This window comes from Cenococcum geophilum (genome assembly GCF_001692895.1).
Source record: "Cenococcum geophilum 1.58 unplaced genomic scaffold K441scaffold_19, whole genome shotgun sequence".
Taxonomy (NCBI): Eukaryota; Fungi; Ascomycota; class Dothideomycetes; order Gloniales; family Gloniaceae; genus Cenococcum; species Cenococcum geophilum.
The window spans coordinates 70,906-87,494 of record NW_027137577.1 but is presented as its reverse complement, the minus strand read 5'-3'; the positions used below and the strand labels follow the sequence as shown (position 1 = coordinate 87,494).

Here is a 16,589-nt window from a genome sequence, read left to right as displayed (position 1 = left end):
TGCAAGCTCAACTCACGATAAGAATTCTCCTGGAGCTTGACGTAACCACTGGAAAAAACTCTAAAAGCCTTAGTTCCGCTAGCATCTGTGCAAGGAACGGCTGAGAAGGGCTGGCGGTGGGGCAGAGGATGGATAGGTAGAGTGATATTGCTCCTGCTGCTGCCGTGCCACCCATTCTCGCAGATGGGTACTGACGGACGAAAGCCTCGCAGTTGACTGCTCATCGGTTGCCACGACGCGATCTCTGCAGGGTATCTTATCGAAAAACATGGATGGTGCAGAAGGAGGCTGCAATGGAGGGTGTTGGGAAGCTTAAGGGTTCACAGGTGGCTGGCAGTGCTGGGGAAGATCTTGACCCGCAGCGCCTTTCGCTTCTACTTCCGGCCATCATCACCCAAACACCGCTCATCACCATTGGCACAGCGTCGGTCAGTAAGACCGTCATATTCGTACTACTTTAAGCTTATGCTCTTGTTCCTGCGTCTCATGTCTCGCTTCTCGCGCCTGAGCTGAAGACTTGACCGAAGTCTTGCCCTTTAAGTCGAACCTTCGAGAGGGGTCAGCTATGCCTTGTGCGATGCAGTATCCCAATTGCCTGAATGTGATGTGGGTCAAAGTTGCTAGACAAAGCTGCCGGTTCATCCCGTTCGTTCGATAGACGATCCTCAGGCCTCCAAACAAACCGTTGTTGATGTGCAAACAGGGGGCCGAATTCTATAGCAGCCATACAGGATATCCAAGGGTGATTCAACCTATGTATCGCGGCTTGGCCGTTGGAGGAGCTTCCGCTGCTCTGGCGACGCCGCCTTATCTGTCTATTCCCCGCCGGTTTCCAAGGCCGCCTAAGAAGGCCTTATGCCAGAAACCGGTTTCTATGTATGCTGATCACGAGTGTCAAATTGAAGTGCCTAATCAGTCCAAGTCTGCCGTTATCAACTTTCGTGTTTTTGCCTGATTTTTCTCGGCGTTTTTCTCACTATGGCCCGGCCTCCGTTCTGTTTTTGGATCCATGTCACTACAGGACAAGACCCCACAAATCCTCTTTGTGGTGGCAACTGTTTATTGTTGCTGCAGCAGTCGGGACTGGCAGATAGCCTTTATTGATATCACCACAATTATGTTCCTGTTTCAGTCTGCGTCTTCGTCGCTGTCCGTACCACTGTCCCATCCTTCGTCGTACTCCTCTGCCAACGCCTCCAGCCCATTTGAGAGCGCCTCCCGCTCATCTAGACCCACTAACCTGCGAGCAGCTTGCTCAATAGACCGAATCTGGTTGGCAACTGAAGAGGAAGCCGATAATGCCGAGTACACTGCCAATTTCTTGGACTGACCAGGCCCAACATTAAAAATGGAGGGGAAGCTGTCGAGTAGCGGGAATAGCAATGGAGCGGAATAGCTAGGCGCGAGTCAGCCCAAAGAAACGTTTGGTGCCCAGTCAAAGCCACCCGCTCTTCTCCTGGTCATCTGGCCTTATTTCACGAACCACGCTGGGCAACTTCCGCTACTGCAGTAGCTTTCAACCAAAATGAAACATACCTTTGGACGGTAGGACCTTTGCTGAAACGGTCTCGAGGATCTCTGCCTCCAGTTTCTCCTGACACATTCCACGCTCCTCGAGACGTCTCTGCTCTTCCGAAGACTTGTTCTTTCTTATAGTGCTTTCTTGATGTTGTCCTATAGTCATTCGTGAAGACATCGATATCGAATTCTGCCAGCTGTGTCTCTGATAAGTCGCTCTCGTCACGCTGTGGTTGCTGAAAAGTTACTTTCTCGGCATGCTCTGCCTTAGCTTGTACCTTTTCCTCCAGGACTTCAGGGTCAGCAGTACTCAATTCGAGCTTCGCAATCTTCCGTTTCCCACCGCTGTTGAACGCCTCCTCCATATCCTGTAATGTGCCACGTTGACCATTGGATGATCTGAGTCGTGATGGCAAGGTCATGCTCTCGAACGCGACTGCCTGGATGGCTGATGTATGCCACTGAGAACTGAGGTCTATGGATAAATATGATGGCGTCTTCAACGGGCTATTGGAAACTGGAATGTATACCGACGCTTGCTCGGATATGTCATGAAGTGACCGTGCCGTATTGACCAGTTGCCGCAGCCTTTTCTCCTGTATGCTCATGTAGTTAGCACAGTATCAATAACAGCGACTCCATCGCTACAACGTCTATCCTTTTACCCTCCAACCTAATCCGTACAGCTAGAAAAACTCGTACACTCGCAAAGCAGAGAATCCACACTCACCCTCGCGACCCCCGGACTAGCACCCTGCCCACCAACCCCCCAAACCCAAATCCCCAACTTTCCAAACTCGTCCCTCAGCCTCTCCATCCATCGCGCCGCCCATCCTCCCCACGCATCATCCACCCCCGTCACAATCTGCAGTCCCTGCAGTCCATCGCACTCCTCCACAAACGGCCTCAAGTCCCTAAAAGCCCCCAGTCAGCGCATCCCCTTTGCACCCTTGCACCACTGCGCCTTCTCACTCTCAACCCCTCACACAAAACCGCTCTAGCGGAAAGAAAAACCACCGAACTCACCGGTCCAGCAGATCAAACTCGGCATCCAAAGTCCCGAACAGCTCTGCCCCAACCTCCCACTTCTCAAACGGCATGAGCGTGTCGCCGACCTCGAACTCGGATAGCTGGATTAGTGATTTGGGATGGTAGTACAGGCGCGAGTAGTCGGACCAGTAGCGCACCGCAGAAGTTGTCAGAGGCGGCGGCGCTAGCCCCGCGTCGAGGTGCGTTTGGTAGGGCGACGGCGCGATGGGCGGTTGGCGGTGGAGGATGGGTGCTGCGTTCCTGGCGGAGGGTTAGCGCAGGAGGTGGAGAGAGCGGTTCACTGCAGCGGGGAAATTGAGAGAAGTTACGTGGAGTGTGAGTAGACAAGCACGACAAGAGGTAAGCAAATGCGGCTGGAGATGTGGAGGGGAATGGCGACACGGCTCAAGGCTCTTTTGATGCAGAATGTGATTGGAGTGCGAAATTGGCCAAATGGGTGAAAAGACGATTAAAGTGAATCGCTCACCATAGCCCCTTTCCTGCGGTCCCGCCCTTCTCTTCAACTTCGTAAAGCGCGTTGATCTTCCGCATACTCCCGAATGCGCCTTTCAGGTCATAGATTAGCGCTCTGGGTGTGAACGTCTCGGACCCATCGGGTGCGAGGCCTGGCCGGAAGTGGATGTCATGGTTAACGGGAGATTCTGGCTCGGGAGGGNAAGTGAAGTATGATTCCTAAGTATATGGTTAGTGGGGACCTTGGTGGTTTGAATGATGAGAGCTCTAAAAGTGGGGGGCGGGGGGAGAAGTGAAATAGACATTGGATTCCTCGACTAAAACTAGGCTTTGAAGCGAACAAAAGCATTATTACTAGGAGATGCTAACTTGAGTATTCCAGAAATGCGTTCCGAGATAGTTGCTTTGCTGGCCGAATTGGAGCGTCACAATTTCGTGCATTGCGGGACGAGAGTATTCTCTCCGTTCTTACCAACAAGTAGGTAATAGACTAGATGGTTAGAGGTTGAAGCCAAAACCCAAGTCGACATCTAGATTTTAGTTGTGTGGTTAGTGTAAATGGGGTTTGAGTATTTAGCAAAAATAGTTATCTGAAGTGGTGATGTAATTTCGCGTTCACGTGAGACCGTGAGGCCGTTAATGTTTCCACGCGATGAAAAATTCAATTGAGAAATTGTAAATCAAATCGACTGGTATTTTCAGCTATCTGAAAAGACTCACGTGCCGCATTTATCGTCTGTACGTGCCGATAACGATGCTCTGTTGCACCGGGGCATAGGCTCTTTTATTCCCGAACTACAATACGCCTGAGTGTATGAGGATAGCACACCTAGGCCTCTTAAAGGAAGTAGTTCATCGCTAGTCGTGCCTACTTCACGTGCATAGCGCTATGAGAAGAGAGGGCAGATAGGCCCGCCTGCCTCCATCAAATAGATCGACAATTACAATGCAACCCTTCCAATATGCTTAGCACCGAGAGATTGCTTCTGTATTATGGAGTATTTTGATATGCCTTGCCTTACCCCAGCCTCCAAAATAGACCTATCAACCCATCAATTGCAACTGATCATCCGGCGGCCACCGTGTTTGTGCGAAGCTTAAGCACCTCTTGATGCTCTGAAGGTACTTGCGGGTAACCTCGTCGCTCATAATATGAGCTGCCCCTTTGTCGCTCTCATGAAGCTTCTCTCGTGCTGAACGTTCGTGAATACCAACCATGGTAACTCCAATTGGCCAAGCACTGCTCCGGGGTTAGATGCTTTTCCATTCAAGGAACATAGGAGCGAGCACAACTTACGCTTTACCAATGCTCAATCGTAGGTATCCGTCATTGGCATCCACATATCTTCTTTCCTGCGCTGCCTTGACGATTTCAACCACTGGCTCGAGAATCCCATCTTCCACATCTCCCTTTTCAAGTTTTTTGAACAAAGGCCGCATGTTTTCTCTTGCCTGAACCATAGCATTGTATGCTTGCTTTCCTTGATAACTCGTCTTGACGTCGATCGGCCGGCGTGCAAGCGCAACCTCCCATTCTTTCAGTACCATAGTGAAATACGAAGCCAGCTGTCGAAACAAGAACTTTCGTCCCTCGACATCTCTCGGCAACTTGGCCTCGACTTTCATCTCAGCCTCCGGCACCAGCTCCAGTGTTGTGGGAATCGGTCCATCAGTCAGAGTCGCAACAACATTCTCTTGCCCAGTTAAGCGTCTATATCTCTTCAACCTCTGCCTATGGGCCTCCCCAAACAGCCTCGCAGGCTCATCCAGCGCTCTTAGCTTAGCGACCAATTCTCCATCCTCAATATCCTCGCCCTCAGGCAGCGGCGTACCCTCATCCTCTCTATCCTTACTCTTAGGCAGTAATTCCGGCAGGCCCAGCCTTTTCCTTCTCCTACTCTCTTCCTCCTCCTCTTCAGCTTCCCTCCGCTTCCGCGACTCCTCCGCTAGTCGCCGCCTCTTCTCATCACGCTGGCGATTCCGCTCCGCTTCTTCCTCCTCAAACTTGCGCTTCTTTTCTAGCTTCTCGATGCGCGCTTCTTCCGCAGCTTTCTGCTCGGCCATATATGCAGCTTGACGCTGCGCTTCGATTTCAGAGCGTTTGAGGTACTTCTTCTCCGAGGATGCGGGAGGGGCTTGCTCTTTAGATTTAGCGATTTGCGCCGCCATTAGTTTCGCGAAATCCATTTCGATAACGCTACTGCTGTAGAGACTGTGCACTCGTATGTGGTTCTAATGTAGAAGGGAATATTCAAGAGGGTGGATCTGGGCATCCAGCGGCGGAAAGAATTCCCGAGCTTGATGCGGTATCGCAAAACATCAGCACCATTGGACTCACGCGTAGCATCAATTCACCATTCCAAACGTCCTCTTTTTTCTTGACCTATTCTCCGATCCTATCCTCCTTACTCAGTATAATCCGTATGCCCTAACCTTTCAATCTCCCCCCACCGCTCGCCATAACCCAAACAATGGCCTCGCAATCTCTCACCCCCAAAATCGACCGCCAAATAACCACGCCCTTCCTCCTTAAGCTTTACTACAGAAACGGGACATTCCACCGGTACGTTCTCTCCCCCCTCAACCCCCCTTCCCTCTTCTCTACCCAATAAACCACCTAAACTAACCCACCACCAGCCTCGACGAATTCTCCCCCCACACCTCCGCGTCTCCTCCCCACCTGCAGATCTACACCTGGCCGACCTGCACCCTCAGCGAACTAACCCACCTCCTCCTAACCGCCCTCCCCTCGCTCCTGCCCGCCCCCGCCATCGGCACCCGCCTCGCCTTCCGCCTCATCTTCCCCGACACACGCGACGCCACCCGACCCGGCCCAGGACGGTACCTGTCCAAAGAGCTCGGCAGCGTGGTCGTCGGCGCCGGCAGCGCCAGCCTCGAGGACGCGGGCGACGAAAACGGCGACGAAGCCGCGGGGAGCGGTGGTGCGGGTGGCGGCGGCGGCGGTGTCAAGGCGCTGCTGGAGGGCCTGGAGGGCGATGCGGAGAAGACGCTTGCGTCGGCCCGCTTCGTCATCGGCGATTATATCTCCTGTGCTATTTTCCCGCCTCTGCCTGATGGCGCGGTCGCGGCGCCGCCGCCGCCGGCTAGCGCGGGATATCGTGCGCCGGGCGCGTATGGAGGGCGTGGAGGGGGAGCGGGGAGGGAGAATGGGTTCGCGGGGAGAGGGGACTATGGGGGCCGTGGGGAGTATGGGGGTAGAGGGGATTATGGAGGCTTTAGGGGTAGGGGCGGCGCGAGGTATGAGGGCGGGAGAGGTGGAGTCCCGCCGGGGGAGTGGAGGAGGGGAGAAGTGCCACAAGGGCCGCCTGGGGGNGGGTATGGGAGGGGGAGAGGGAGAGGGAGGGGGTGGTGAGGTGTTTTGCAGGCGAGTGCTGAGTGCTAGGGAGCTAGCAACTGTCAGATTTCAGTCTGAGTTAGAAGGGGGTGGTTGAGGTTGGGGTTATTTGTGGGGATGAAATAACTGGAGGATTCAACTTGACTAAAGGATTATGGGGTTTGAGAACTCGGCCAGAACCTAAAAGTGTTGAAGAAGCGATTGGGAGGTAGAAGAGCAAGGTAATGAGTATGCGGAGAGCCGGACCATGGATTGAAATACTGCAGACCATTACTACGGCACCAAGAAGAAGGATAGCTCATTGAATATTGGGCAGACCTGTTCCGTACTCGGAAGTATGTATAGCAGAATGTATGCCTACAGACCGTATGCTCTTCGCTAATTAAGCACCGGTGGACACTTCAAATATATTTGGCGACTTTGTCACTCTCGGAATAAATTTGTGAAGATATTCAGGGGCCATACAGTGACTTCCGCAGAATCTTTTCCGCAGAACGCTGAAACTCTTGTGAATTTCCTTATCTGTAGATTTCAAAATATACTACTAATTTTCCAGAAAATAGTGGACAAGAGCTGTATCCGTATCAATATATTAGCAGTCACGACATTAATTACCTCAGAATTTAGAGCATAGTCGGCATTATTATCGTATATATCCCTTATCTCATATGTCCGACACCCATCATGATTTCTAAACCAACACCAAGCAATGCTGCTATACCATAATCGCACAACAAGAACCATCGAACGCCTCTTTAGCACGCCAGTATCTATACACCGGGTCGAACACCTCAGTCATACACAATCCCCGCCTCTGCCAGTCCATCTAAGCCTTCTCCTGGGCCTTCTCCTTCCGTTTCTCTCTTACTTCCTCCTTGCCCTTCTCTCCCCCCACTCCTTTTCCAACACCCGCTCTCTGCCCCCCAGCAACCGCCGCCAAACATTTCCCTACGGCCTCCAAATCCCCCAACAGCGTCACATGCCCGCGGTCACTACTGACCACCCCACCGCGCACAACACTATACCCCTCCGGCACCATCGCCGCCCTCGCCAACACCACCCCATCCCCACTCGCAAACGCTAGCTCATCATACGCATCCGCGCGCCGGATCCCATCCCGCCCCTCCACCTTGGCCCCATACACCGTCGGCGTGCTCTTCCCATAGATGACCGCGACAGGCGGATACGCGTTCGCAGCCGCATGCGCCGGGTTGAACGCCAGCTCCTGCTTGAAGCGCTTGACGTCGGCGAGCGTGCGCGCGAGATAGGCCACCGCCTGGGCGCGCGGGATCATGGTCGCGGTGGAGGGCGACGCTAAGGGCGGGCTGTTGTGCTCGGCTAGGTTAGCCGCGTTCTTGGTGCCCATCTGCGGCGCGAAGCCGGTGGTTTGCGCGCCGCCCTCGGCGGCGTGGGCGGCGTGCGAGGTTTTGGATGCGGAGAGCTCGCGCGCGGAGGTGGTGGCCGCGTCGCTGGGCGTGGTGCTGCTGTTGTTGCTGTTGCCATTGCTGTGGCTTGGGGCGCTGCCGCGCGAGATGGAGCCTTTGCGGCCGATGATGGGGAGGACGCTGGACATGGAGTTGAGGAGCCCGCTGATGCTCGTGCTGCTTGGGACGATGTGGAGAGGTGAGTGTAGCGGGGCGACGCAGGGTGAGAGGCAGTAGTCGATCCAGGTATTCACGTCGAAGAAGTCGACGGGGTATTGCTCTTTGGTGTATTTGTCAAAGAAGCATTTCCCATCTAGTGGGAGAAGCGCATAGCTTGTACGAATTGTGAAATTGACTTGCGCTGTAAGAACTCGAGAGCTGAGTAGGACATCATCACCATTCCGCAAGGGACCGAGAATATTCACACAGGTTTGAGGTACTCCGGCATAGATGACGCCGGAGACTAGCTCTGGTCGCCGATTGATGACATGTCGAGTAATAAGGCCACCAAGACTGTGTGCAATTACAATGGCGCCTCTTTTCTCTGGCGGCGTTCCTGGAGCGTTGCATGACAATCCCTCAAGAAACTCGGTCAGTTTTCGGCTTAGTAGATGAGGACTCAGTCGCCAGTCATAGCCATAATTATGGATTCGAAGCGTTTCATTTCTAGCGTTCTCAGATGCTCTCAATCTCTTTAGTAGTCTCTTTGAAATGTCGACTGGTCCGATGTTGGTGAGCATGCCGCCAGGAATGATGCGTTCTTCCATGGTCTCTTCATCCTCAGGATTCGGTCCAACCTCGAGATCAACTTTTCGTAAGTTTAGACCAACTTTAATTGGCACCCATAATTGCCTATTTGGCGGCTCGGCGGAGCGTAGGATAGAACCTCTATAACCCCCAAGAATAACAACGTCACCGGTCAAATCTTGGACAGCTCTCGTAAAGAATGAATGAGCCGCAGCATTACTAGCGGACATACCCGCGATCGCCGATTGCTGATCAGACTTCGCTGCAGATGCCTTTCGAGATGGCAGCGTGATATTCTTTGCGAGAGTGGATGGATGCGGGACCGATGGGTGTTTGGTTTCGGGAGCTGCGAACGAGGTTCTGATGGTGGTAGATGCGTTCCTAGGTCTGAAAAAATCTTCCCTAGAAGAACCAAAACTAAAATTAGGCATCATAGGCATACTAGGAAGTTTGAAATTTGCATCTTGCCAGCTATCTTTGATTGCTTTGAGTCGACTGTTTACTTGTTCCTGCACGTGTTCAAAGCGGCTGTCGTCGCCTAGCGAGGATGCACGAGATAAGCTGCGATGTATCAAAAGAGAGTTATCAGATGCTGAGCGTCGCAATTTAGGGTGCCCATTTTGCGATTGCCCCGCTTCTGGGCTTGATGGTGAAGCGCTCGTTTTGACAAGATCTCCTTGAGCGCTAGGAGAAGGCGTTCCAGCGGAAGGGCTATTTACAAACATTGAATGTCGCTCGAGCGGTGGCTTATTCCTCTTTACCGCTCGCGAATGTGAGGAACCATCAGTCTGTCCAATTGAATAATATCTAGTTGGAGGCGACTCTTTAGGTTTAGGATTCCCTGCTGCAGAACGCTCACTAACATGTATGTTATCCAGACTGGAGGATAATGAAAAACCAGGCAGAGAAAAATTCAGAAGATGAGGACTCTTAGGCATTGAAGGCATTGACGGTAGATTGAAAGGTAAGTATTTCCTGAAAGTCTCGGCAGTTGACCCTCCGGACGACGCTCTCCTCCGTTGCTCTGTGAAGCCTTCTCGTAAAGACGCTCTAGTTTCATCCAGGCGCTGAAATCTTCTTGGAGCCGCCCGCCAGGGCGAAGGTAATCTTGCGATTGAGTCTTGAGTGACGCCCCTTGGAGGTGAACTGGTATAAAGTTGGCCCTTTGAGTCATTCCCAGATACCTGCTCCTTATGTTCCTCCAAGATGACCGCAGGTGGCTCCGAAGGTTGTTCCTCAGTTGCTCCATCACCTGGTTTCTCCCATGCATTGTCAAAGAGCCCTCCACCCTCGAGATCGTCCAATGCGGCAGCTTTCTCTGCTGCCGGAGTCTTCGGAGAGGTAAGACGTGTTTGCGCTTGACCGATACTAACACCTATAACTGACTGGGCGTCTTCGGTTGGGAATGATTGTGCTTCCGGGGACTCATCTTCGGAAGGTGTAAGGTCTGGGTCGATAATTGAGGCGAATTGAATATCAGCGAGTGCGTTGGGATGTGAAGAAGGCTCCATTGTGTTGTGGATATCTTCAGCGCTCAAATCGGTCGTCGCGTCCCCTAGGGAAAAATAAAGGACAAGGTGGGCTAGGGAAATTCAGGTATACGTTTTCATGATTTGTGGCAGTGTTCTCAGATCCGGGCCAGCCGTAAGCACGGCGAAATGGCGTGGAGCATGCTGAAGCAGGGTACATATCCGGCCACCTGAAGGTATTTTTGTCGAGGCATTCACGCCGTGATTGTGATTGCCCATGAGATTTTATCGGAGGTATTTCTTTCAATGTTGTAGGGGGAGTGACCTTGGCAGGCAGTGAGACGATGCCACACGGAACCAGATCCCAAGCATCCAACCGGAGACGACCCATCATCAACACCAGCTAAATTCCTGGGCACCAGTCAGCCTGCATCCATTTGTAATATCATTGCGCCCTTACGTCGAAGCGAATGCTTGTCTTCGTCATTGTGGATGGCCCTCTCTATCTGATGGCGAATAAGCTTGGCTAAGTTAGTATAGGGCATTGAGAATGACTTCAGCACCACACTTTGCCAACCTCCATTGGCCCAGCGATTGCCTACCCATTTAATTTGTTGAGAGTTAAAAGGCTTTTCTCCGAGCTATCCAAAACCATTCGTGAAGGCCACTACATATCTAATTAGACTGCACGTACCGGGACATTGATGCAGCATGCCGGGGCATGGTGTCATCTCCAACGCCTATACCTTGCACTAGTTCCTTATCACATCCAAACGCAGCAGCCATCCCGAGGTTTCGTCTTCCTCACCGGGCAATCAGCCGTACTACATGCTTCGTGGCCTCGTATGCTGCATGCTAGATTTACGCATCACTACCAACCGGTATTAGACAAGGCCGGTAAGTTCTTTCAACAGTCAACTTCTGGCAAGCGTTCATCCTATCCTAGCAGCCAATTCTCTGACTCCTCCATTCAAGCTGAACCCCTTGAGAAAGAGTAAATATCCATCAACAACACATTTCAAAATCATATAGTAGCATCATTGCAGAAAACCGAAACAGACATGGCAAGAGTCATCCGTTTTTCTTTCTTCAATTACCTTAAACAGCAAGTCTGCGCGTGATCTCCAGGAAAGTGGCGAAATGTTCTGGAGACCCGCATGTGAAGCGAAAAACACCACCGCCTTTTCGGGAGATACAGTCAAATCTCTTTAATACGATATGGTTTATTCGGCCGAGCGTATCGTAATACCAAGGGTATCGTTGTATTACATACTTGTATATAAAATGCACCCAAAATCAAAATTAGGTAATGATATTATATATCTATGCACGTAAACTCGTAATTAAGCGATCGGCTATACTAAAATACATCGCAATTAATTGCTGCTTGGTGTTTTAAGGTCGTTGGCCTTAAATTTAACGCTCATACCTTAATAGAGTCGTAATTACGTCTCTATTAGAATCACTTTACTACTCCTTATAAAGACGAAGCTTTTGTAAGGCTATAAGCGCCTTATTAAGCTTAATTTAAGGTTGCTTAATAGCTTCCTTATCTATTTCCGCATCGCGATCGGGCCCTACGTAAAGCTCTACTATATACTTAATAAGATCCTCTAAGGAATCTTTTACTTCCTTACCTGGTAGCTTAATAAATTCCTAAATATTTATTATGGCGTAAATCCTTCCTACTGCAAGTAGCTGTTCCGCTATTTACTATATCTTAGTAATTATAGGAGGATTTAAATAATCTTAAGGGCGAGGCCGTGGGCCTATATAAGAGCCGAATAAGGTAAATTTAATAAAGCAATTCTTAATTATCTATAGTATAACCTCCTTCTAAGCTTTAACTAACTATTAAATTACCTATAAGACATGCATCTACTTAATTAGATTCTCATCTTAAAGTAAGAGCTCCACTATAAATTGCAGCTAGTATTGCCGATAGAGTAGCTTAAAGTTTATAATTATCCCTTAATTAAGAGGCTAATATACTAAGGGAGCGTTCGGTTGCAATCTAGAGCTTTTTTAATCTAACGTTAATCCGTACTTCCACCGGCGTCAATTAGTAGGTAACTAGTGGCGCTTAATCTAGTAGTCGTACTTAATCTAAAATAAAGCCGACTGTTTGGTTAATCGTTCTAAAAAGGCCTTAGATAAAGCTTAAAATATTAGCGACATCTTCTACCTATACTAATTAATCCTCTACTAAAACCTACCTACTACTAAACCTGTATTACTAGCTCCTTGTCTAGTATCTTATTACCATGCCGTTAACTACTACCCCTACTCCTGCTACCAATATATATACATTACATTCTTCGCGTCCTCCGCCCCTTTATATACAGCCTATAGCTTACTAAGCAGCTCTAAAGAAGCAGCGTATTAACTAGACTTATAAAATAGAAGAAGCTATAGTTAATAGCCTAGTAAAGGCCGTTTAAAAAGGGCTTCGTATAGATAGCTTGTATAAGAAGGAGGGCTGGTAAATAGCTCTAGACACCGCGTAGGCAAAGACTTAATATCCAATTACTATATAGCAGCTTAAAAGTAAGCATAATAGCTATAAAAAGGACTAGAGGGTATAGAAGGAGCTCTGCAGCTAATTTAGCTAGGTGTTACGGAACCCGACCGCAGGGGCCTCTATAGGAGAACCCCGTGCTCTCGCGTACACCTCGCGTACAGCTTATGTCAGCTACGCGAGGGTATATCACCTCCTTACGCCCTCGACCCTTACGATCGATCGCGCAACGTCTTATAGACTCCCCGAATACATACGCTTTGTAGCCATTGCCCGCGTTCCATAACATTATATTACGCCTTTTTCTTCACCAACGCTTAGCCTATAACTAATTCTACATCTCTATAATACCGTAAACGCTACTAGAAGCAGCGTATCTATAAGTTACCTTACTTTATATTTCTAAAAAATCAACAATAATAAGATAAAATTCCTTACTAGCTACTATATTAAACTTAAAGAATAACCTAATACCTATATTAAAACCACAACACCAATTAGTCCTAGGAGGATTTAATTTATTAGCCCTAGCCTTAACCCCTAAAGGGAAGCCTAGTGGCTTAAAAGACTATAATAACTATAAGGGGGACATTAACAATGTTTTATCCTTTATTAACTATATAACCACGGATAAATAAGCCGAAGGGCTACTACCTATTAAGATTGAGATACGAGACGCCAAGATATTTGTAAAAATAGTAGTATAAGAACCTAATAAATACTACCGCCTTCTATAGAACTACTATCTAAAGCTTATATAAACTAAGATGCGTACTGCCTAAGATTATAATATTATCCAAGACCTATAAGCTCGTAAGGCGCTTGCTAACAATACACGCTAAGAAATTAAAGACGACCTCTACGCGTCTAAATATGACGTCTAATAATTAAAGAAGGCTAAGATTATACTTATTGCTACGGTTACTAAAAGAGAGGGTATAATTAAATACCTATAATTTTAGCTTAATAAGCACATTTGTAATAATACTAGATACCTCTCTACTACATATAACGCCACCTAAGTCTCTACGCCCCCAGCAACCTTACCTACTTAACGCTTAACGGAAGGTTAGTGTTAAGCAGCTTCACCTAACGGGAACCCCTACTATAGCAGCGGCGATAATAAAAGCCATAACAATTAAACCTAAACTACTACTATAGGGTCTAATACACGCTACCCTAATCCCCTAATTTTTAAGGGTAACCGTAAAGAATATAGCTACTAGAAGATATAAACCCGCGAGAAACTAACCTAGAGCGCCTGCCTTTTCCCCACAGAAGATACTAAGATTGGCTATATTATCGGACAAACGAAGGGCATCCTATTTAATAGGCTTTTCGCTTAATAGAAGACTAGTAGTCCCTAGAAGTAGCAGTCCTACTAAAAAGTCCTTAATAACCTTAACTAAATATACCGCGACTATAACCTAATAGCCACTAGTCAAGCTAAACTACGCGCCCTAAAAATAAGTCCTACTAAATTATTTAATAAGTTCTATATTAAATTCTAGGAATATACTAAAGTCCTCACCTAAGACGACGCTAAAGACCAGGAAGATCTCCTTAAAAAAGTTACTTATTACCTTAGTTACACAGCCGCTAGCCATAACTATAACAACGTTTATAATATAGTAGCAGCCCTATAGAAGATTAAACGACAGCTAAACTAGATTACTACTATAAACCCCCGCCCGAAGACCTCCCTATAAAAGCCCTCCGGACCTACTAAACCACTAACGCCTACTACCCTAAGTAACACCACTGGTCTTAATATCGACCTCTTTATACTAGCCTTCCTAAAGAAGCTACTAAACGGAGAGCGCGAGCTACTCTAAAAGCTAAGGCGTTACTATAGATGCCGTTAAGAAGGCTATTACAGCTATAGCCCAAACTACCTAATAGCTAGGTTTAGCAGCCGCCGTTAAATACCTAACCCTATACCCCAGACACTAAATACATCGCTATGCGCCGCTACTATATAAGACGAAGATGCAGTAACAGTAGTAGAATTAGACGCGGAAGCGGAAAACATAAAGTCCTAGCCCTAAGTCATAGGTTAGGACACTCTAATAATAGAGGGATCTATATATTAGCTTACTTAATAAATAGCTTAGTAAGAATAGAAGGATAGAAGTAAATAGTCTTACCTATAAAGGGAACTACTGCTAAAAAACAATATAAAACCCATTCTATAATTAACTGCGGAGCTATTAATAAATTTATAAATACCTAATTCGTGCGCACTTATAACCTACCTACCTTACCCCTCACTAAAGCCCGCGCCCTATAACTCGCTAATAGTAGTTATACTACATAAAAGATTACCTATATAGCATAACTCTACCTAAATATAAATGGACACTAGGAGGAGCTCTAGGCCTATATTATACCACTTATAAACTACCCTATTATCCTTAAAATAAACTAGCTTAAATAATACAACCCTGCTATTAACTGGCAAAAGAGAGAAGTAACCTTTAACTCTAAATACTGCAGAGAGACTTGCCTAGGGCACGGCCTAGCCACCTCTATCTACTCCCCAGGATATTAACCTAAGGAAACCCTTATTACCCCACCTATAACTAACTACCACTACGTAAGCGCCGCGGCCTTCTACCGCATAGCATATAGAAAAGGCTAAACCGTTATTATAGCCTCCTAATTATAACTATATAAGCTTAATAAAGATTAAGACCACATCCTCTATAATAACAGGATAGATATAGTCAACCTTCTAAAAAATAATGCCCCCGCAGAACTCTATGGACTTTTACCCTTAGACTTTAAGAAGTTTATAAAGCTTAAAAAAGGACTTACCAATAAGGAACTCCGCAAGCTCCTCCCTAAGAGATACTATAACTTTATTAACGTATGCTTATAAAAGAGCGTAGATACACTACCCCTATATTAACCTAACGATTATGCCATTAATATTAAATAAGGAAAAACGCTACCCTATAAGAGACCCTACCTAATATTAAAAGATAAACTCCTAGTTGTTAAAAAGTATATCAACAAGCACCTTAACAAAGGGTTCATTCGTCCCAGTATATCCCCAATAGCCGCTCCTATCCTCCTTACTAAAAAGCCAAAAAAAGGTATTTAATTCTGCGTTAACTATAGAGGACTTAACGCTATTATAATTAAGAACCAATACCCCATACCGCTTATACGCGAGACCCTTAAACGGCTTAGCTAAGCCAAAATCTATACTAAACTCAATATTATCGCCGCCTTTAACCGCCTCCAAATACGGGAAGGTGATAAATGGAAAACCATATTTATATTGCGCTTTAGCTAATTTAAATACACTATTATACCTTTTAGTGTATATAACGGCCCAGGCAGCTTCTAAAGCTATATTAATAATACCTTATAGAACTACCTTAACGACTTCTACTCCGCGTACCTAGATAATATACTTATTTATAGCAATAACCCTTCTAAGCATACTAAGCACGTTTAAAAGGTCCTACAGCGCCTTAAAGACGCAGGACTTTATATTAATTTAAAGAAGTGCAAATTCTCAGTCATAGAAGTAAAATACCTTAAACTAATTATCACTACTAAGGGTGTCCGTATAAACCCCGAAAAAGTATACACAATCACTAGATGGCAAACCCCTACCTATATTAAAGATATATAAGCCTTCCTCGGTTTTGCTAACTTCTATCAGAAATTTATATATAACTTCTCGGGTATTATAGCACCACTTATAGCAATAATGCGAATAAAGGGCTTTTCTATAAAAGGAAGAAAAATATATCTACGTTTTATCTAGACGCCTAAATACAAAAAGGCGTTCCAAGACTTAAAAGATACATTTACCAAAGCACCTATCCTAGCTCACTTTATACTAGGATAACAACTCTATCTTAAGACTAACTCCTCAGACCACATTAACGCGGGCGTCCTCTCCCAGATAGGTAACAATAGTCTCCTCTACCTAGTCGCATTCTACTCGTTTAAGCTTATACCATAAGAATATAACTACAAGATCTATAATAAGGAACTTCTCGCAATTATATAAGCGTTTAAGGAATTCTAACCAGAAC

At 47.2% G+C, this 16,589-nt stretch overlaps 3 protein-coding genes across 3 annotated transcripts; 1 reads left to right on the top strand and 2 right to left on the bottom strand.

Annotated features, from left to right (window-relative positions):
• Positions 1-883: 883 nt before the first annotated feature.
• K441DRAFT_705335 (tubulin nucleotide-binding domain-like protein) lies at positions 884-5,284 on the bottom strand. The gene is made up of 7 exons (XM_067653589.1): positions 4,319-5,284; positions 4,237-4,261; positions 3,035-3,240; positions 2,545-2,808; positions 2,249-2,432; positions 1,537-2,114; positions 884-1,396 (listed from the first exon to the last, which is right to left on the bottom strand). Exons 1-7 carry the CDS (start codon positions 5,206-5,208, stop codon positions 1,129-1,131), a joined length of 2,415 nt encoding a protein of 804 aa, XP_067504298.1. The 5' UTR covers positions 5,209-5,284; the 3' UTR covers positions 884-1,128.
• A 66-nt stretch (positions 5,285-5,350) lies between these two features.
• K441DRAFT_705334 (uncharacterized protein) lies at positions 5,351-6,875 on the top strand. Its single transcript, XM_067653588.1, has 2 exons — positions 5,351-5,584; positions 5,659-6,875. The coding sequence occupies exons 1-2, from the start codon at positions 5,493-5,495 to the stop codon at positions 6,392-6,394; spliced, it is 828 nt and encodes a 275-aa protein (XP_067504297.1). The 5' UTR covers positions 5,351-5,492; the 3' UTR covers positions 6,395-6,875.
• Positions 6,876-7,004: 129 nt separating this feature from the next.
• On the bottom strand, positions 7,005-10,414 carry K441DRAFT_659221 (uncharacterized protein). Its single transcript, XM_067648483.1, has one exon. It carries the CDS (start codon positions 10,056-10,058, stop codon positions 7,203-7,205), a length of 2,856 nt encoding a protein of 951 aa, XP_067504296.1. The 5' UTR covers positions 10,059-10,414; the 3' UTR covers positions 7,005-7,202.
• Between the last annotated feature and the right edge of the window lie 6,175 nt (positions 10,415-16,589).

Excerpts from the sequence above, each read along its gene's own strand:
- K441DRAFT_659221 (XM_067648483.1), bottom strand. The coding sequence starts at position 10,058 with ATGGAGCCTTCTTCACATCCCAACGCACTCGCTGATATTCAATTCGCC.